Source organism: Centrocercus urophasianus, unplaced genomic scaffold (genome assembly GCF_019232065.1).
Source record: "Centrocercus urophasianus isolate 14NV4802_14NV808 unplaced genomic scaffold, USGS_Curo_1.0 seq_12, whole genome shotgun sequence".
Classification (NCBI taxonomy): domain Eukaryota; kingdom Metazoa; phylum Chordata; class Aves; order Galliformes; family Phasianidae; genus Centrocercus; species Centrocercus urophasianus.
Window position 1 is genome coordinate 1152517 of NW_024884364.1, and position 22000 is coordinate 1174516.

At 38.5% G+C, this 22000-nt stretch overlaps 1 protein-coding gene across 2 annotated transcripts in view; it reads right to left on the reverse strand.

Annotated features, from left to right (window-relative positions):
• MAN1A2 (mannosidase alpha class 1A member 2) overlaps positions 1 to 22000 on the reverse strand; it is a 135784-nt gene that overhangs the window by 62857 nt on the left and 50927 nt on the right. For both annotated transcript variants that reach the window (XR_006167283.1, XM_042809690.1), the window contains exons 4-5: positions 4969 to 5087; positions 3562 to 3642 (exon numbers count right to left, since the gene is read on the reverse strand). Coding sequence is in view for 1 of the 2 variants with exons in the window: in XM_042809690.1 (XP_042665624.1) it covers positions 3562 to 3642; positions 4969 to 5087 (200 nt within the window). In the remaining variant the exon portion in view is untranslated. The remainder of the gene's footprint in view (positions 1 to 3561; positions 3643 to 4968; positions 5088 to 22000) is intronic.

Below are 22000 nucleotides of genomic sequence, written 5' to 3' on the forward strand. Positions count from 1 at the left end.
TTTCAAAAATAAATCTGTAAGCTACTACTTTATTGTACTGATAAATCAGCAGTAGACAGTAACACTGCCATAATGGCATTAGTATCCTCCTGCCACCACCATACAACAGTCACTAAATAATATTTGCCTTGTTTTCTTTACTTGATGCTAGTTTGTTGTTTTTTTTCTTTTAACATTTAGATAAAGTCGATTTCGATCCTAAGCTGTCACATCCAGTGTTTATTTGGAAGAAGGCAAAATTAACATTTCATTTCTATTTCTGTTATATTATCAAACGTATCACAGTCATCTCTCATGCATAATGAAGATGGTGACTCCAGAAGTTACAGGACTGTTCCAGGCATTCCTGAGAAACAGCCTGGTCAATTTAGATAACAAGCCATTATGCATTTTACCTCCATTTACCTCACTTGACACATGGAAAAGAATAGGCATACTATCAACAGTAAACAGCATCATTAAAACCACGATCACATCTGAGCATGATCTAATCAAGACCTGTAATGTGATACCTGAAATACACCATGGAGACCACAGGGTCATGCTACTAGTTAAGCTAAATATATATATATTTTTAAGTAATGGTTAAGCAGTAAATGGGACACCTCCATCTAAACTAATAGCTATATTTAAATGCTATGACCAATATCTAGCACTACAGCTGATAAACTGATAAAATTCTATCAAGCACAACTGCCCTCTACATACAGTGGCGAAAAGCAAACAGATAAACCATACTGATATACTGAAACAATAAAATGGGCTAGGAAGGGAATATGAGCAAATAAATGATAGCTTGATGAACACATGAAGGATACCCTACCACTGGAGAAAGACTTCCCTTAGAGGAATAAGCCCATTTACACTTTCATAAGCTAATCATGCAAAACACCAAATACTTGGATCAGACTTGCCTGTCTTCTCTGTGACAGAAAACGGTCTTATCACGTTTGAATGTGGTTATAAAGAGAAATAAGGCATTCCCCAAACCAGAGCTGATGAATTCCTTCCCTTCTTGTAAGATAGAAGGGAGAAGATCAGGTTGAAAAATTGTATCTAAAAGATGTTTTCAGTAGTTTAGCTGGGAAAGGAGTAACTCCCAAGAAGTTCTCATCAGAGGAATATATTTGCCTGCTGGGCTCAATTATTGGAAAGACTCAAGTTTCTTTGCTCATCTCATTCATGCTGATATACTGCAGAGAAATTATCCAACTTGGCAAACCAAGTAGTCTCTAAAGTACCAGCAGCAGTCCTATATGTCAAATTATTTGAAATAAATGCAGCCTGAACATTTATTTACGAGTTCTTGTATTAGAAAATGGAGACAATATATATATATGATCGCTTAACAGAAATGTTCTTTGACACATTTTGAAGTGTTTAAAATCCACTGGTGAGACTGATGCCATAAAAATATTTTAAGAAGACAATAGTCAGCTCAGCAGCAACAATTTAAGAGAACACCCAGCCTCAAAATGCAGACAAAGCATTCAGTTTTGGCTACACTCATCTACACAATGGGGCAAAAGCATTTTATTAAGGTGCTAGTTCCAGGGTATTTACTGATTTATCTAAATAATCCAGTTATTGGTGATTGCTGCTCTTCCTCTGAGGTTGTTCATGTTCACGGTAAATGACTCCAAGGGTATGCTCTAGTTTAAGTTATCCAGAGACAAGATCAACATTCCTAGCTGAAAAGCGTTGTGGCACCGCTCTGCTGCTCAGTGCTTGAAGATTTCAGTGATCACATAGTACTTAATGTGATCTGAGGTCCAAGTGACAGAAATAAAAATTTCTAGAAAAGAAGAATTCCTCACCATGCTGCTGAGATCACTTACACTGAAGTAGGAATCATGACTCCTTGCAACAGTTCTGCAACTTAGCTGTTGCAACTGCTCCCTGGCACAAATTGAAAACCACAAGCAGCTGAGACTACTTTTCATGAAACAACTTGGCTTACGTCTGACAGCATAAGAACGCTTGTGTTCTGAAGGTCTTCAGAAGAAAACTGGTGGGTTAAAATTGCTGACGTAGATGAAATTCAGCACCTGCCTCAAGTAAATATTTGGGATAATCATTCAGGGATTTTTATGCCTTTTGTCAAGGTAAAGTAAATAGGCTGGAATTTCACTGTGCACTGGCACAAGCAAAAGCTGCTATGAAGACTGTCTCCCTGAGGAGGTGCCACAGCAATCAGTTTTAAAGGTTGATTTGCCACACTGGGTCATATCACTAGAGTAAAGTACTGAGCTCCTAGGAAACTGCTGTAAGAACTAAGCCTGACAGATTCTGGAGGCAGACAAAGGCTCACTGCCATGAAGGTAAACTCAATTCTTAAGTCACTATAAGGGAAATGGAGCAGCAACATTCCATGCTTCTCTTTTCCTTCAGGCTCCCTCTAACAGACCACAAATCAATGCAACAGAAAGGACTGCTTGAAACTTATCCCTCTGCAGACACAGTTCTTGGAGAACGCGGACAAGAAGGCTGAAGAGTAAGTACTTGAAAAATGAACTCAACACTCTTTTCAAGATCCCCACCGGATTTGTGTTGTGTCTCTATGTTCTTCTTCCAAAGCAAAGTCACTCCTAATAGGAAAGTTCATGTGTCCCAACATGATGCCAAAGACTTAAACTGACATCAAATATACGGTTTCTCCCAGCTACTGTTAGACTTGTGGACAAATTCCTGAGTACTTGCTAATACATTCACATGGTGGTCCCCTAGACAAATGGAAAGAATACCTGGATACCTGGAAGTGTATAAAACCTTAATCTGTGAAATACTGTGAAATAGCTGGAAGCCTAACATCTCAGGCAGTGGACTACAGAATGTCCAGTAATAAAAATAAAATCAAAGACACAGAGAACAGATCAAAAGACAGCTAGCTGTTAAAATGTGAGAAGAGCTATGAGTTAATCTGTAAGTTGGGTCAGGCTCCAGTTTTGTGAAAATATGGGAAGTAATGGGACATGAAATCACAATGTTAATGAAAGACCAAAGTCATCCACGATTGCAAGTCTTCGGGCATGTGCATGCCTTGAATACAAGGATGCCTTTGGATAAGCATTCAAAAGAGTAAGCCTCCAATCTTTCTTAATATGTGTTAAAACTGGGATGAAATTGGCTTGATATTTCTGTTTGTTACCAAGAAAATAGCAAGGAGATTGTTGTACCTCTTCCGTGAAGCAAACCTCTAGCTTTGCAAGACAAGTAACGAAAATGATTATTTCTACCTTTGTGGAGTTACAGACTATCAGAACAAGTTATTTTTGGCAGTATAGAACAGGGACTTGACATTTCAGTTTGATGTTTACTGAAGTGAACTTCTTTTGAAAACATCCAATAAAAGAAGTTTCCAAGTTCTAACAAGGTACCCTAATTCAGCTTATATCTGTACAGAAACAAGTTTTAAAGATTTTAAGAAACTCTGTACAACTCATCACTGTGAAATTAGTTTCCAAACTACGGATACACCAAGATCCTAAAAAAAATTCTTCATATGCAAACTTTACTTGTTAAAATATATTACATTTCACAGATGCCTTCTAGTATCCTTACCTCTTGGCCAGAAAGGTAGTACGCTGCTAGAAGGCCTCCAATGAAGCGAATATTGACCTCAAAAACAGATACTTCAGAATTCTGGAACATGAAGAAAAAATAAGCCATTAACCACCCCTCTAATCAACGAAAAAAATGTGACCATGGCAACTGAGACATGAGTAGACAGTCTTAAGTTGTGCCAGGGCCGGTTTAGATTGGTAATAAGAAGAATTCCCCAGTGGAAAAGGGGTCAACACTGGAGTGGGTTTCCCAGAGAACTGGTGGAATCTCTATTCCTGGACATGGCACTGAGGGACATGGTTTGGTAATGGGGTTTGGGAAGTCATCTTGTTGGCTGGACTTCAGGATCTTCTACGCCTTTTCCAACCTAGATGATTGAATGATTTTACGTCCCAAACCAACTTTTCACTACCTAAATCCATATTGAAATTCCCGTGTCCTTCATGACACAACGATAATGTCAGTTCCATGTTCAATTGATTTTTAAAAACTGAATTAGTTTTTATCTTCTTCTCTGATCATATCATCACTACAAAGCACAATTGAAGCTGTTTGGGGATGGTGGGAAAGAATAACTTTAAAAAAAAAACGCAACTTTGAGCCATATTCAAGCCCTCCATATTTAAGGCAGCTTGTTAATCTTCATTACATAGCAAGCTGTAATTTAACCCCCAGTGCGACATGTAAATTTATTCCACCTAAATCATAAATTAATTCTGCAAATTCATAGAGACAGCCTCACAACATGAAAGCTATAGTAGTTAATTTATTACACATTTATGATGGCACCGTTATGTCTACACCATCTCTGATGTATTTAGCATCTTCAATTTTAGACTGAATAATTATTTGGCACTAATTAAAAAAAATATATTAAGTAGAATTTCTTTCATGTTTGCCAGAGAGCAAATGTACTTAAACAAACAAAACAAAACAAAAACAATCCTTTCTGAAATGTAGATTTAATATGAGGATAACAAGAAGCATTTGCTCAATTTTGACTGAATATCAATGTTCCATTCTCTGGGGATAAATCCTCTTTCACAACTCAGTTACTACTTAGTAGCTCCAGCTACTACAACCTAGTAAAGCCTTATTTTTTCTGTATTAATTTCTTCTGTCGAGGACCTACTGATTCTTATTGATCACTTTTCTTTCATTCTCTAACTGTATTTGTACTTTGACAATAGTAGATGCATCTTTAGTTATAACTGGAGCTTGAAAGGTGTTCTGTTGTGGGTTTGTTTGTTTGTTTTTTAAAATATCAAGTCAGAAACAGAGAACTTCATTAAAGTTTGCATCTGAACTTCAGATGCAAATTCCAACTGAAAGACTTCTTCATTCTCCCTCAAGGCAGAATACCAAGAAAAGGACTAGAGAAATAATAGGATAAGTTCTACTCACCACACTGAAATCAAGATTCTTGTCAATCCATTCTTGTCCTTCTCGGAATTCATCATGAAGCCCCATTATATAAAGAGTATCCAGTGCATCTACTATGGTAGCACCCATTTGTGAGTTTCCTACACACAAAAAGGATTTCTGTTACAAATGATGATTACTTTTCTTGAACATCACAAGCATAATAACCCAAGCAGCTGCAAAACAAAGTTACTAAAAGATGACAGTACAAGGAATAGCCAAATTGAGCAAGGAATTAACAGCAACATAAGAGGATCACACCTCTTTCAAAGCTTTAGTTCTCTGACACAGTTTGGACTCTGGGAAGAAAAGACAACAAGAGACAGGAAAAAATCCCTTATCTGTTTTCATAACTTGAACGTGAGTAACTCTTCTTTGACACAAGTAAAGGACAGCAAAGTATCCTGCTTCAAATACTACTAGGAATTCTAGGACGAAAGAGTTCAAAAAATATACACACAAAAGACAAAGCAATTTGTATATGCCTCTATGTCTTGCATTTCCCAACATTTACTACTGAATGGTTTTGCAGTTATGGAAGCTACTCAGAGCCTGAAAGTACTGATGGACAAGCAGGGTGCCTTGGCTTGGCTTGACAGATAAACCAAAAGCACCAAGATTTTTCACTTTCTGCTGAGCCTCAAAACTCTGACATGCTAATGAATTCTGTAATTATCATTGAAGAAGAACATCTGAAGCCAAATGAAAATCAATAATGCTTTATCCTAAAATGCCATCTGAAACAGAAGCAATTGATCAATGAGCAACTCCTGAGTTTGTAAGAAGAAGACAGCTGAACAGTAGCAAGCTCCAACATTGTTAGGCCATCTCAGTCTAAGCTCTTGCACTTGTACAGCAGAGATCTTCATTTCTGGAGGAACACAGGAATTACTGCAGGTTTATTTATTTTATGTTTGAATATTTACAGGGCACTGTTGCTACCTGGTTGTTTCTCTTCATTCATTTCTGCATTTTATTTACTTAAAGATTGGTTTGTTTATTTATTTATTCCTACAGCACAATAGCAACTTAATTGAGTCAACAGCCCCATAGTAACTCTTCTAAACACCTCAGTAACTGTTAATTACAACTTAATTTCATTCTCTGATTAATAATAAATTAAACACAATAATCTTGCTCACAACGTAATCACCAACTAATTTCTTCAAAAATAAGCATGCATCTGCTTTAATGGATTTGAACTACACATAGAAAGCCTTAACTCAGTGGTGTGTTAAGAGTATTCAAGTTCAGATTGGGATACACTACATTTCTTAAGATTAATCAGAAGACATACCCTTTGACAAGTTAGCCACTAGGCACACCTATAACTCTCAGGAAATGAATTCAGTCCAGTGCTTAAGTACTGTAATGTAAATCCATTGCTCATGATGGAATGTTGCTTTTGGGCGAGCTACAGAATGCACTTAACTTTTAATGTTCCATACACACAGTATGACAGTGTTCTAATTTTTCACTTCAGAGAGATGCCAACTGGATCATAACAGAAAGACTAATTTCAGTTCTAGCTGACAAGGTAGTTCTGATGTAAAGTCAGAATGCGTAACACTGCTATGGCACTCAAAGTAATTTCTGTTGTTTTATTTAAACCACAATGAATATGATTCCAAGTACACAAGACGTTTGAGTAAATAGGAATACACTGACAATCTCCTTCATGTAAGATCTTCTCCATTGTTTGCAACCACAGAAATAAATACAGTTCAACAGAACAAACAAGACTTCTCAGCATTTTTCCCCCAAGAGTCAATTTAAGGTGTAGGTTCATACTCTAATTTTTTTTTTTTTTTTTTTCTGGGCTGCACTCCAGAATCTCCTTTGTGTGACTTTCTGCTTCTCTCCTATTTTATGCCTATCTCTCCCGGGCCCACAAAAGCACAACAGAGCATTACTGAGAAAAGTTGCTTGTACTCATACATGCCACTTCCCTTGAGTAGAGACATATGCCTCTTTCTGAGATATAAATCAATACGGTTGTAATTTCTGGATTATATGGAAGAGATTAACTATTTCTTAGAAAGTTCCTTCAAGTATAGCATTTATATTCCAACATACAAAAATATTTTCATTTATCTACTGATCATGGTTTGCTATTTCACATGGATTTGGTTTATTTTTCGATTTTCTTCTTACAGATACAGTAATTAATCCTAACAGCTCACCAGAACATAGAATCACATAATCACAGAATGGCCAGGGTTGGAACAGACCTCAAGGATCATGAATCTCCAACCCCCCTGCCACAGGCAGGGCCACCAACCTCCCCATTTAATACCAGACCAGGCTGCCCAGGGCCCCATCCAGTCTGGCCTTCAACACCTCCAGGGACAGAGCATCCACAACCTCTCTGAGCAGCCTGTTCCAGCACCTCACTCTCATAGTAAACAACTTCCCTTTGACATCCAACCTAAATCTTCCCTCCCTCAACTTAAAACTGTTTCCCCTTGTCCTGCTGTTATCTACCCTTTGAAAGAGCTGATTCCTTTCCTGTTTGTAGGCTCCCTTTAGGTACTGGAAAGCTGCAATTAGGTCAATCCACAGCCTTCTTTTCTCCGTACTAAACAAGCCCAGCTCCCTCAGCCTGACTTCATAGGAGAGGTACTCCAGCCCTCTGACCTTGTCGCCCTCCTCTGGCCCCAACAGCTCTGTCTTTTTTGTACTGGGGCTCCTGACCTGGACACAGTACTCCAGATGGGGCCCCACAAGAGCAGAGCAGAAAGGGACAATCACAACCCTGTCCCCGCTGGCCATCTCTCTTCTGATGGAGTCCAGGATACCATTTGCTTTCTGAGCTGCAAGAGCACGCTGCTGGCTCATGTTAAGCTTTTCATCCACCAGGACCCCCAGGTCCTTCTCTGCAGGGCTGCTCTCAAGGACTGCTCCTTCTAGTCTGTATAGATGCCTGGGATTCCTCTGGCTCAAGTGCAAAACCTTGCACATCTTGAGGAAGACTGAGAAGACCACTCTCTTGTTTTGTAGGCTTTTGGGGAACACATTTCAAAAAGTCAAGAGATAACACGTTGCAGCAGGTTCTCTAACCAGACTTCTTCCTTAAATGTCAATTGGGCACATAAATCCCACTCTTCCCTCAAATCACCACTGAGAAGCAAGAATCCAAAATGTAAACTTCTTTTCCAGAAATCTTGCGTCTACAAGAACAGAGGGTACATCAGGAGGACAAAGGGACATATCTTTTGACAACCTGGCCCCTCACATACCTATACCTCTCATGAAACCTGGTAGCCTTCTATGATGTTGTCTCTGGCTGGGTGGATAGGGGGAAAGCAGTGGATGTAGTCTACCTCGATTTCAGCAAGGCATTTGATACTGTCCCCCACAACATCCTTATAACAAAGCTGAGGGAGTGTGGGATAGATGAGTGGACAGTGAGGTGGGTTGAGAACTGGCTGACTGGCAGAGCACAGAGGGTCGTTGTTGGTGGTGCAGAGTCCGGTTGGAGGCCTGTAACCAGCGGTGTTCCTCAGGGGTCGGTGCTGGGTCCGGTCCTGTTCAACATCTTCATCAATGACCTTGATGAGGGGATAATGGCCACCCTCAGCAAGTTTGCTGATGACACGAAGTTGGGAGGATTGGCTGACACGCCTGAAGGCTGTGTTGCCATTCAGCAAGACCTGGATAGGCTGGAGAGCTGGGCAGAAAAAAAACGGATGAGGTTTAACAAAAGCAAGTGTAGAGTCTTGCATCTGGGGAGGAATAATTCCATGCACCAGTACAGGTTGGGGGATGACCTGCTGGAGGGGAGCTCTGCGGAAAGGGACCTGGGTGTCCTGGTGGATGACAGGTTGGCCATGAGCCAGCAGTGTGCCCTTGTGGCCAAAAAGGCCAATGGCTTACTGGGCTGCATTAAAAAGAGCGTGTCCAGCAGGTCGAGGGAGGTGATCCTCCCCCTCTACTCTGCCCTGGTAAGACCTCATCTGGAGTACTGTGTCCAGTTCTGGGCTCCCCAGTACAAAAAAGACAAGGATCTCTTGGAAAGAGTCCAGCGGAGGGCCACGAAGATGGTGAAGGGCCTGGAGCATCTCTCCTACGAGGAAAGGCTGAGTGAACTGGGTCTGTTCAGCCTTGAGAAAAGGAGACTGAGAGGGGACCTGATCCAGGTCTATAAATATCTAAGGTGTGGGGGGCAGAATGGCGAGGCCAGACTGTTTTCAGTGGTGAGTGGAGACAGGACAAGGGGAAACGGCTGGAAACTGCAGCATAGGAAGTTCTGCACAAATGTGCGCAAGAACTTCTTTACAGTGAGGTGACGGAGCACTGGAACAGGCTGCCCAGGGAGGTGGTGGAGTCTCCTTCTCTGGAGATGTTCAAGACCTGCCTGGATGCCTACCTGTGCGACCTGCTGTAGGGAACCTGCTTTGGCAGGGGGGTTGGACTCGATGATCTCTGGAGGTCCCTTCCAACCCCTACAATTCTGTGATTCTGTGATTCTGTGAAATGAATTCAGTGTAGTGCACAAGCACAGTAAGAATTAACACCTCTAGCGCTGTGCCGAATTCCACTGCAGAGGATAACAATCCCACACCTTAGCTGTCCCACATTGCAAGATAAGTACAACTAAAAACGATTCATGGGCTACAGTAGCTTGGCTCAGAATTTCAAATTCAAATTGCTCTCAGTTTCTTTCTTGAAGGACTCCAGGTATTTGCGTGTGGGAAATGTCATTCTTAACTTGATCCTAAATCTGAAAAGCTTCTGGTCAATTCTTGTTTCTGCTGCAGATCACAAGCTAACCAGAATAGGCAGTGAGGTTGTCATGGCTATCTTCTTCCATCTTAAAATGCACAGTACCAGCAAAGCAACAGCTAAAAACTGAAGTAAGAGTTCAATGGCCTGCCCTAGAGTTGCACAGAGCAATATGGTGAGAACAGACTACAACAGACAGGAGCCATAATTCCTCCTATTGGCGATGCAAACCATTCACCCTGAACTCTCAGAGGTCGTTTTCCCATTCATAATAGAGTATGTGGGGAAAGTTTTGTTCTTCTGTTCTTTCTTTTTATATTTCATAGCCATGTAAAGATTAATACATTGCTGCTTTAAAGAAGAGGATAGTCTTCATGGACTTCAATTGCATGAGTTGTTTGAAAAGTAATCAACAACTCTACATAATCTCTAAATAAATAATAAGTTAGAGGAGGATACAATGCTTACTACTACCTCTACAAATCTGATTTGATATTGCTCTGAATGCATGGAGAGCAGATGTCTCAATGTAGTGAAAAAGGCTATAAAACAATTAATTCATAATAGATAATAATACTTCTAGCTGAAGGCACTCCCTCCAGGGCCTGCCTCTGTTCAGTACAAAGCCTCGCTTGGTCACGATGCGTAAGATAATAACTGATTCGAGAAGAGTTTGATTTTACGAGTGTCAATTCTTGAAATTTCTTCTTCATATAATAACAGTTCTAGTTGCTTGAGCTCCACATTTAATGAAGTTTATCAAATGAATGCAATGTTCATTCTTCTAAATAAAACAGAACATTCATCATGAGCTAATGAAAGGAATTTAGTTGCAAAATACATCAACTATTAACCAAATCATGCACGCTCATTAAGGAAGAGTATTACTAAAAAAGGACTGCAAATTGTAAGTCAGGTTTATATTTAAGTAGACTTCAGTTTCCTGAGATGAGACAAATAACTCCCTTGTTTGATAGTACATGAATCCACAGTCTGAAATATCTAGCAAATTATATGACTTTGTAAACAGTAGGGATATTAAAAGAAAATTGGCCTTTCTATCTAAAATTCTTTCAATATGCTGAAGTGCTAGATGAAGAACTGCTTTTTTTTTACAGCTTTTTGAAGTCTCACAAGAGACTACCAGATTATGAGAAAACAGATCATTGTCATGTGCTCCATGACAAAAAGTGTATGAAGACAATAAGTAGCCTATTTTCTTTATAACAAAAGGTTAAGTATAAACATTTAGAAGTCTTGATACTAGATGCAATGCTTAGTCTATTATGTGGAAAGAGAAGGGACTGTGAGCACTGAGGTACTAAAGAAAGTGCATTAACTGAAAGGAGACCTCAAAAATGACACATCGTGTAAAGAAGGAGCAAGATGATCCTCTGTCCTTGGAGACAGACATTCAAGGTCAGGCTGGACCAAGCTCTGAGCAACCTGATTTAGCCGTAGATGTCCCTGATCATCGTAGAGGAGTTGAACTAGATGACTTTTAAGGATCCCCTCAAATGATTCTATGATAAATTATTCACCAGCAAGCTGCAGTAATGTACCCTGGGTTGAAAAGCAATCATCAAGCAGGTACTTCATAGAAACTTTGATTATTTGACCTGTCACTCATATCTATTATTTACTTCAATGAAGTATCACAGACAAATCCAATTACTTCTGGAAAATATTTCCACAGGGACTTTCATTAGCTCAAGCTGAGGGGCAAGACAGTATTCTGGGGGTGGCTGAGATTAAGTGATTTTTTTTCATAAGCAGCCTCTACGGTGCTGTGTTTTGGATTAGTGACTAAGAACAGAGCTGACAACCTACTAGAGTTTAGACTACTGCTAAGCAGTGCTTGAACAGCACTGAGGCTTCTTCTCTTTTCTTCTCAACCTATCAGTAAGCTGGGGATGGACACAGCTAGGACAGGTAATCCAAACTGACAAAAAAGGATATCCATACCATGTAATGTTACACTCAGCAGTAGTGCAACAAGAGTGCAGGGGGGCTAGGTCTATCAGGTAGCCATCCTTTTACGTTCTACCGGGCAAGGGTCTGCTTGTGGGAGGTGGCAAGCGATTGCCTTTTTACTCCTTGTACCTTCTCGCCGTTCCATCACTGTTTAGTTATATCTTTACCTTGACTCACTTTTGATGTTCCTGTTCTATTCCCATTTGTGCTGAGTGTGGGGCTGTGAGGTACTGAGCTGCTGACCAGGGCTAGCCCACCACGCCAAGAGATCAGATTCGAGAAAAAGCAAAGCTGGAATTTGTACAGCCAGCGGATTCCAAATAACTACAACTACAAAAGGTAACATTTATTTTTCTTTCCCCTTTAGTGTCTGCTGCACACTCACACAGGTGATACAATACACTTCGGAGCTAGCCAAAGACCAATTACAGGAATTCCCTAGCAGAGTTATTACCTGAGCCAAGAATTTGCACCAGGTACTAAAGAAAGGTGGCACTGCTGAAACAGTTCTGGCAGACCATAGATGCCGCAGACTTAAGGAAATGCAGACCATTCAAAAAGGAGCCTTTGTTCTCAAAATGCACACTTTCAAAGCAGGGCTGCAATAAGCAAGCCAAGGAGATAGGCCTAAAGAAAAACTACCATGAAGCCATTACAAGGAAAGTCAAATACAAGAGGCCTAAAAAGTATGTGTAACCATTCCCATCTACCTTACACAATGACTGAAACGGAAATATTTTCTTAAGGGAAGGTGTAAATAGGTATTTTTATGTTCACTTCTAACCTAAACTATTCTATGAGTCTGTGATTAACAAGAAAAGATGAAAGACCTGGAAAGTGGAATCCCCATTAGTTCCTTTAAAATCAAGGTAGGGTTTTAATACTTTCTAAAACCTCTGACAGAAACATACAAGATTCTTATTCTTGTTTACATGGTCAACCTATAGATGCCACCATTAAACATAAAAGCCAAGGGAAATGTTGAAGTTGCCTTTAGGAAAACATGAGGTTAGGCTGGTATTGAAGGTAACTGCCTTGTATCACACAAACAACAATTATCTCAATGTCAATGCACCCCAGCTATGGAAATAAGTCCCACTCCAGAAAGCCTGATTCTCTTCATTAGCATTAGAAAACTGGAATATATAGTTAGCGATGTGCGGAGACGAGAGATCTGGATATAAGAACAAGGCTTTCACTTTCAAGCAGCAGGATGATGGGATGATCCTTCTGAAGGACAAAGCTTTAAAATCAAAACTGACCTTTTGTAGCAGAAATAGTATTTGTCTCAGAGACCAATACCCAGTTCTCTCTCATTTTTGTTTTTGTTTTTTTTTTTTCCAGGGCCCTGGCCAAACTCCATCTATCAGAAGGAAAATCTACTTCTACCCGTGCAGAACACTTTTTATTACCAGCAAGTTTTACTGGGGGAAATCAATCTGTAAAAGAACTCTAAGAGGAGCAAAGTCTTGAAGGAATAACTCAAAGTTCAAAGTTATATTTTGCCTCAGACAAGTGAGCCTGATTTCAGTGTAGTACAACACTAACCTGATAGCTGGGATGGGTCTAAACACAGAGCAGATTTTCCCTATTCCATCCCCGTGACTCCAGAAAAAAAAAAGGGGGGGAAATCCAAAGTCTCAAGTTCATACACTCTGGCATATACTGAACCTATAAGACTAGCACTGTTATTTTTTATTCATACAGGGATGTGTTTTAATCCCTAGCACTAGAGTGAAAACGCTTCCCAGGTAAGCTCAGCCTGATACTAAATATTGAGTTATTACAGTCTTAAAAAAAATAAGTACATGAATACTAATATTTTTGCCTGGCCAGCAAAAGCATGGCTGGAATTTCTACTCAAGAAGATTCAAAGAGCTTGAGTTTCCAAACTATAGCAGCAAGATTTCTCAATGCAATAGACAATTACAGACCTGGTAGAAAAAATAAACAACAAAAATTAAAAGCAAGCAATTATCACACCAGTTTTCTTTATCTCTAATGAGGCGCTGGCAAAAAAGCTGCCACAACTGAAGCACAGAACTTGTAAAGTATCTTAATGAGTCACAATGTACAAGATAATGTTTAAGAAAATGAATTCAACTTTTGAACAGAGTTTAATTCCACTCTGAAAACAAGTGTTTCAAAATTACTCAATGAAACAATGCTTTTCATATAAAACATCAACATACAATTCCAGCTCAGCAATAACATGCAACAAATAAGCTTTTATGTATCCATAGAGAAACAAATTGTCTTTAAAATTTTAGACTAATTAAAAAAGCAGAACAAAACACTAAGCATGTTGATTGCTTTGTTCTGTTAATTTGCTGATAATAGACAACATGAAAAGAAGTTCCCAATCTTTTGTACCAGGCACTTAAAGCATTTCAGCATATAAACAAAATAAAATAGTTGATACAAAGCTTTCCTTTATTTTATAAATGAGAAAGTAATAGGAATAAATCACTGAAGTGAATGCTAATACACTGAAGTGTGTTGTTCTTTGAATCCACTGTAAAGTGGACCTGCAGGTGGATACTATCAACAAACTGCTACTTAAATAGCCATCACCTTAAGAATCAAATTTTAAATCCTGGAATTATACTACAGTATATCTTTATCTTCTCTGAACTTCCCATAATTACTTTGCTTTGCTCTCTTAGCCTTTCAGCTTAAATCAAAATTCAAAAGTAGAATGCAGGCTGTCTAGTACAAAGCCTGCATATTCTCAAAACTAAATTTGAATAGGACATCGCATGTTAGTACTCCACTATTTAAATTTTCTATGCTTTTCTACCATTATGTCCTTTTGTTGGGGTTATCTCATTTTTAATCATAAATGCAAAACTGTAGTTTTAGCATCAACAGAAGAAGGAAAGAACTAACTGTGTAGACTATAGTTAAGATTAATGCTGGAACTCCAAGACAAGGTAGCAGAAGAACAAAACCTAATGATAACCACAAGGCTGCAACGTGTGAAGATCAGAATAAGCTGTGGATTAAGAAAATATTAATGTAGAGGAGACAATAGTGAATTTTGTACAAAGGAGGAATCCAACAGGATGGAAGAGCATGAGAAGGGACAGAATAAGGGGCAAGTGAATGGTGAGGACAATGAGCTACACACAAGAAACAATGAAAGCTAAACAAAAATACAGATCTGGAGCAATTCTGAGAAGTCAGGAAGTGGAAAACTAAAGAGGAGCATCTGTGAATGATGGTTCAGAAGCACACAGAATTAGAATACCATCAGTTAAACCCAGTAGCAAACAAGGTAATGCTGTGATACCTGACAGCAAATATGATAGCACAGTTTGCTGCCTGGTTTTGAGTACGGTTATGTAAACAGAGCTGCAGAAACCTTGCATACAAGGCAAGCTAAATACTGATTCCCAGTACAGGAAAGATACAAGTTCCTATATATAACTGTAAACAAAACTTATTACTTTACCAGAAATGCAATGGGAAAAGCATCACAAAAAAAATGAACCTTCAAGCCATGATGCCACATAAGCTTTTTCATCTTTACATAATCACAGTTTGGGCCATTCCTACACACTTTGGTCCAAACCACATTACGAATTTTCTCTCAATCAGTTAAAGAGGAGCTAATTTCACTTTAGTACCCATATAATTTTACCAGGCAGGTAAAAAAAAAAAAAACCTTGAATGAATAATCTGTGATTAAATAAAAGATACATTAGGCACAATCACAATGCTGCAGCTGCCTCACAGCTGGCTTCCATTGACAATGACCTCCAATCTTGTATGTATGTTTGTGATGCTGTCCCTTCCATATTTAGTTTTAAAACTTGGAAAACTACTCCCTTACTTAGTTGTCATGCTTTTTTACTTAATATTGAAGTAGCATCCAAAATAGATTGCATAGGCTTAATTTAATTTGTTACTGCATGCTCTGTTTGTAGTTCCAAATGGTAGGAGATGAGCCTAAATTTAGGAATAGCAGCCCAGCAATCTAGATTGTTACAAAGACAAAACAAACACAAATTCAAAGATTTCCAATGGAAAACACTTTCTTTTTTTTCCCTTCTGAGCAAACCATTTGGTTTGTAAGAAAAAAAACAGGAAAGTATATGGTATTAGAGAGAATAAAAATTCTCTATATGATCCCAAGCCCTGAACTCCAATATGATGTAATTTTGTCCTTAACCATTTGACATAGATGTGTACCTCATCATTCTATAAAGCAGATTACAGAAATAAAGACATGTTTTTCTAATCTCACTTCACATCTGCATTTCATTACAGATTTTTTTAAAGACAGAATTTTCAATCTTCTGAATAATATCATGGGATTTTATGTTAAGAGTTCAGTGGGAAGGAGAAGGTAGGCATTAATACAGACTGGGTGAAAAGCATTCCACAGGAATACTGTATTACAGGAAGAACAGCGGTTGCTCACAGTGAAATACTTCGATATCCAAAGCCACACAATTTATCAAATCAGCAGTAACATTCAAAAAATGTTCTTAGTGAACTATTGCTATTTTTTACGGCATCAGCATAAGAGGGAATGCATGGCCAGATCATATTCTACCTGCATTCATTTGGAAGTCTCAGAGAACAGCCATACTCTGACTAAACACCACTTCTACCACAGTGGAGCAAAATAACATTTATAAAACACTGCTTGCCTGATTAACAGCATCAGAAGACAGGTCTAAATTAGACGAACTGAGGAAGAGTCAAGAGTTACAGTGAAAGAATGTTGTATGTTAGCATCAGTGTTTTAGAAGTCAATTAACATTTGGATGGAGAATATATACAGAAGGTTACATGAAAACATCTCTTAGCAAAGGCTCTTAAGAAAAAAACCATCCAGGATAAGAGAAGATTGCTCTCCCACAGATGAATAATGATTAAAAGACAGGAAATAGACCACATACAAATCTACAATTACCATTACAAGGAAAATCACCAGTGTGATCAGAGATGAATGCTTAGATACATGCTATTCAATATATTAATAAATCACGTGGAAAAACACACTGGCTAAACACACTGGATGAGGATACTGAAAAGTAACGACACCACAGAGCAGCCACTCTGCTGTGAGCTTCTAGACTCCATAGGCTGCCTAATAAACACAAAATACAATTTAAAAAGAAACGGGGAACAAAACGTAATGAAGCATTCTAATCTTCCTCTCAAAATAGTAGGAAAACTTGAAAAACATAGAGAAAAGAGATAGCAACGTGTACAATAGAAAAACACATGTATGAGAAACAGCTTATACCAATACTCTCCACATAGGAAAGACAATTGAGGACACAGTTTGGCAAATTCATGAAAAGGAAAAAAAATAGAAATAATGGATACTTTCTTCAGGTTCTGCTCTGATATCAAAGCCAGCCACCTAATACAACAAGGAGACAGTACAAAACCAGGAAAGTTCAAAATGTGGAATCAAAACTGTGGAACCACTTCTAACAAGACGTTGTGGGAACCCTAAAGCTTGCATAGGCTCAAAAACAGAATGGACAAAGTAATGGAAAAATAAACTACTAGTTATTAACTAAAACTTACTGCCTTTGGCTCCTGAAGCAGTAACACCACACAAACTCACACAGTACTTAGAGAAAAACCCAGTTACTACATGTTTTTCCTGTTCTTACATTTCTTTCCCAGGCACCTACTGGAAGAGTGGAAGAGTAATTATCACATTTCATCTCTCATCCAACCTGATGGAACTTTTCTTGCATCATAAGAATACCGTTTTGATTCCAGATTAGGCCAGTAATTCATGAGAATTATGTTCTTAAAACTTTGTCTTCCTAAATGTGCTACTGGGCAAAAAGAATACACATTCACAGTACATATGTTCAACACTGTCTCAGTGTAGTCTCTCATATCTGCTTTTGCACAGGTCACAGCTGCATTTGGCTGTTCAAAGGCCAGTTTCATTTACTTTACAATTGAATAGATTTTTGATCTTTTAACATTTTTCTTAAATGCAGAGATCGGGCTGAAATTTGCATTGTACAATTAGCTCTCTTTACTAGAGAGTAGCGTGAGAGGAGTTTTTCCCCTTTTGTTTTCCATGAAATAATTAAATAATGGGTAGGTTATTTATGCAAGTAGAGTCAAGATAAAAAAACTATTCATCAACTATTTTTCATAAAACCAATAAGAAGCCAAGAATCAATTTGTTAACATATATACATAATGCCTTTACTGGTTTTTTTATCATCCACATGGATTCAGAGGCTGAAGTACACACACAAAATGGATATTGAGCAGGAACTGACAGGATTTTCACAATCAGAAGACACATTAAACATATTAGGAGGTTTTAACCATATTTTCAAAAGGTTGTACTTTGGGTGATACACTTTTTGAGTTTATCGATAAGGTTCCTCCCAGTAAAAATGTTTTGCTCTCGTTATTTTTACATATTTGTTTCTTATATGGCAGTCAAAAATACAGAAAAAGAAAAGGCCTACAAAACCTGACACTCAGTTGTATGACCTTGAAAACCGAGTGGTATAGCAGACAATGTCAGACCAGTTCAAGCAGTTCAACAGCCAGTATAATGAAAGACAACAAAAATGTCCAGTAAACTAATGAGCATTTCTCCAGCATAATACAAAAAAAATAAGAGTCTGTAAAAGCATTTTCATGTAAAAGCACTACCAAGAAGCATTCCACCTCTCATTTTCTAGACCTCAGAATCTCCTAAGCTATCCTGTACTTGCCAGAAGTACTGGAAAAACAAACTCCTTTGCCTGAGTCAGCTTATTCTTGCAACAGCCTCACATCCTTACAGTCTGATGAATGTATTTCCTCCACGGTCCTTGGTAGCACTGCTGCTCCTGCTCTCTGGCACCATGGAGAAACACCCTGACAGTTCCCAGAGGTTCAGCAACAAAGAAATCAGCAATGAGAGCTTCCCACGCTGCTGCAGCAGTAGCAGACAGTAGGCCTAGTGACATTCTATTGCTAACAAAGGCTGAGATGGGCTGGCACAGTGAGCTAGGCAAGAGGATGCATGCAATGAGTTGGCAGAAATCAAGCAGTAAATTAGCAAGTTTAAAAAAAAAAAAAAAAAAATCAGCTTACTAACTATACCATGAGAATCCTCAAGTTGCTTGCTTTAAATGTATCTTGCTTGTTAAAGCACACATTGACCAAACTTTATTTCAAAACTAAAGAAAAATCAGCACATCTCTGAACACACCAGACAAATTCCTCATAAAACACAACAGCTGTATTAGCTGTGTATTAACAAAGAGATACAGCACTGCACTGTGGCACTGAAGCTTTACTAGGTAATACAATAATTTGCAACAGTGCAAATACAACTGTAACACAACTTCACAGATTACACTGTTTCCCCTACAATACATCTTAAACACATTTGGAAGACACTGTAGATCAAAGTGTCCACTTGCATGACACATGAGATAAAAGAACAGAAGAAACAAGGAAGTACTATAGGTGCTGGAGACAGTTTCCAGCATGACATAACACAAAGTAACAATTTTGTTAACTTCGTGCGGGTGACAACGGGCATACCTGTATACAAGCACCTCCTAATTAAAAATTCAACATTATTATTTTCACACTATTGAAACACCTAGAGTCATGTTCAGGTATATATATTACCACATCATCTTCACATAGTGCAGCTCATCTCTAGACAAAAACTGTCTAAATGCAAAGTTTGGAGATGCACTGCTAGTACCATGGACATGTTTATAGTTTTGCAGGACTTAACACCTATTTCACAAATGAAATACCCTCACTTAATTCCTAGCTAAAATTAGTTAATTCTTAGTTAAAATTACTCCAAACCTACAAGCATATTGTTAACTCCCATTTCAAAAAGCATCAGGTCAGATGACAACCAGCGATTTCTGAGGCCAATGTTCTGCCAAGGACTGTGATTTTTTCCTTAATTTTTTTTATTCAAGTTTATTCAAATTCTCATTTAGTTGTTTAGCTTCTCAAACTTTTTTTTTTTTTTTTTTCTCTGAATAACAACTGGAGACTGATACAAACCCATTAAGTATAAACTGCTGAATTTAAATCACAACAAAGTGTCTTCAAAGCCTGTGCTTCAGTAACTACACCATCAGATACGGAGCTAAAATATCTCTGAACCGGACTGAGCAATTTTAACAGTGTTTCTGTAAATATATTCACCTACGGGCCACCAAACAACTGCAGGATCAAACCACTTTTAAAGAGCGTATTTCAGATGGTTATTCTCATCCTCAAATAGCACGCGGCCAGATCACACCAGAACAAGGCAACCTCAAAACACCAGCAGCTGCTGTGGTTTTAGCTAAAACCTGACAACCTTCCAAAGTAAATCAACATTTGCCATATTTGCCACCATCTTACATGCATCATTTTCCACCAGTATTTTCTTCTCACACTTTGTGTTCTAATGAGATTTTGATTAAGATCCCACAAAAACCTACCTCTAGAATGACACAGTGAGGCTGTCAAATTAATCCAGCATCTTAAGCTGCTTAAAACTACTTTTTTTTTTTTTTTTTTTTAATGGGGAAAAAAATAAATTAAAAAAAAAAGCTGCAAAAAAGTCATCAGCAGACCTACAAATCAAAAGTAACTGCAAAGATGTTATACCCTTCCTCTCTGGTATATTCGCATACCTTATTTTATCTTAGAGGGCAGAAATAAACAACAAATCTTAGATTTTCACAAGAAGATCAGCTATATTTCACCAACACAGAACCTATAAGTGTTCCTATTCTGTTATCCACATGTAAATATCTTTAGAATCCCAATTTCCTTTTCAAAAGCAGTACCTGGCAATTAATGACTTGACCCCAGTACTGGAAAGGCACTATTTAAGATTTTAGCTGACTGGCTACACAGTTTGATAGGCAACATTTCTAGCAGGCTCTCCTTGACAGCTTACAGTCACCAAAGGTCAGACATCTCTAGAAGACTAGCAAGAGATTCTAGCTGCAGGTCAACTAACAAACTCAGGAGGCTTTCTTACAAGTCACAGATGTGCTAGGAACTGAGAAGGAAGTACAACGGGCTGCAGTAATGGCAGAAAGTAATTTGGGTCATATAATCTTTGAGAGAATAATAGAAACAGATTTGCTGACCAGCTTTTATTAAAAATAGCATCAGACTTCAAAAGTTCTGTAATGCTTCTATAAAGGCAATACTACAGGGAATGCTGTTTTAAAGGTAACACAGGTTGGTAACATAGTAGCAGTAACAATACAGCCTAGATATTCCTAGTACAAGAACTACCAATTGTTTTTCTCCCTCTCCTCAACAATCCACCAAGTCAACAACACTTGATTCTATTCTAGACTTGATACATCCTGAGCACATTACAGAAAAGTTTTTCACTGAGATTGCCTTGAACAGAGCAATCATAGCATGACTTAGCTAAAAATTAAATGGCACAAGATAACATCTGAATTTCAAAAGGAGCGGCACTTATGGAATCAGCTGAGACAGTTAACTGGAACAAGAGCATCAGAGACCTGATCAGTGAGAGAATTCTACAACTCCTTTCAGACAACAGTGCTAAAATTGCAAAGCAAAAGTTTTCCAAACAAGTAAAGTAGCAGGTCTTCCAGCCTCGCTCCACCCCAGGAGTAAAACTGCAATTCAAAATGACTTTAAAATACAGCACCATACACATTAGAAAATGTTTGTTCCTCCTATACAGAAAAAAATAACTAATTTCATAAAGAGTCTGGGTTGCAAACGGAAGTTGACATAAAATCATCCTTAGCAAATTAAGGAATAGAATTCCTTATGAATTCTACAGCAAGGACTACATGGTCATGTAGCTGAATACTGAAAATCATTATCAGCTGGAAAAAATATACTAGGGAAGCCATGGTTTGCTGATGACATACAGCCAGGTAAAAAGCAAGTTGAATCACAGGATGCCTCCAAAGAGATTCTTCCTGGGAGAAATGCAAGTATGGACAATGTGCAAAAGGTAGCAAAGAGAAATTACTTCAGAAAACCAAACAGAGCTCTGGAACCTAAGAGATGTCTTTCTGACTGTCACAGCAAAAGCCTGATGCTCTCTGCTCCTCCCTGCAGCCTCACATAATCTCCTTGTGTTATGCTCAGCTCTGATGGCATTTTGAAATTTCTATTTCACTCTTCAAACTCTGCCCATTTTTTTCTCCTAAACATGCCTAATTGTTCACCTTCACCCTAGACAGCTCCATCTGACCCAACCATTTGCTTTATACAGGGACACAGAAAAGTAAAACAGATCCCACCTTTCACATCATACACACCAGGTGTAACAAAACAGCTTCCAGTGTATGAAGAATTA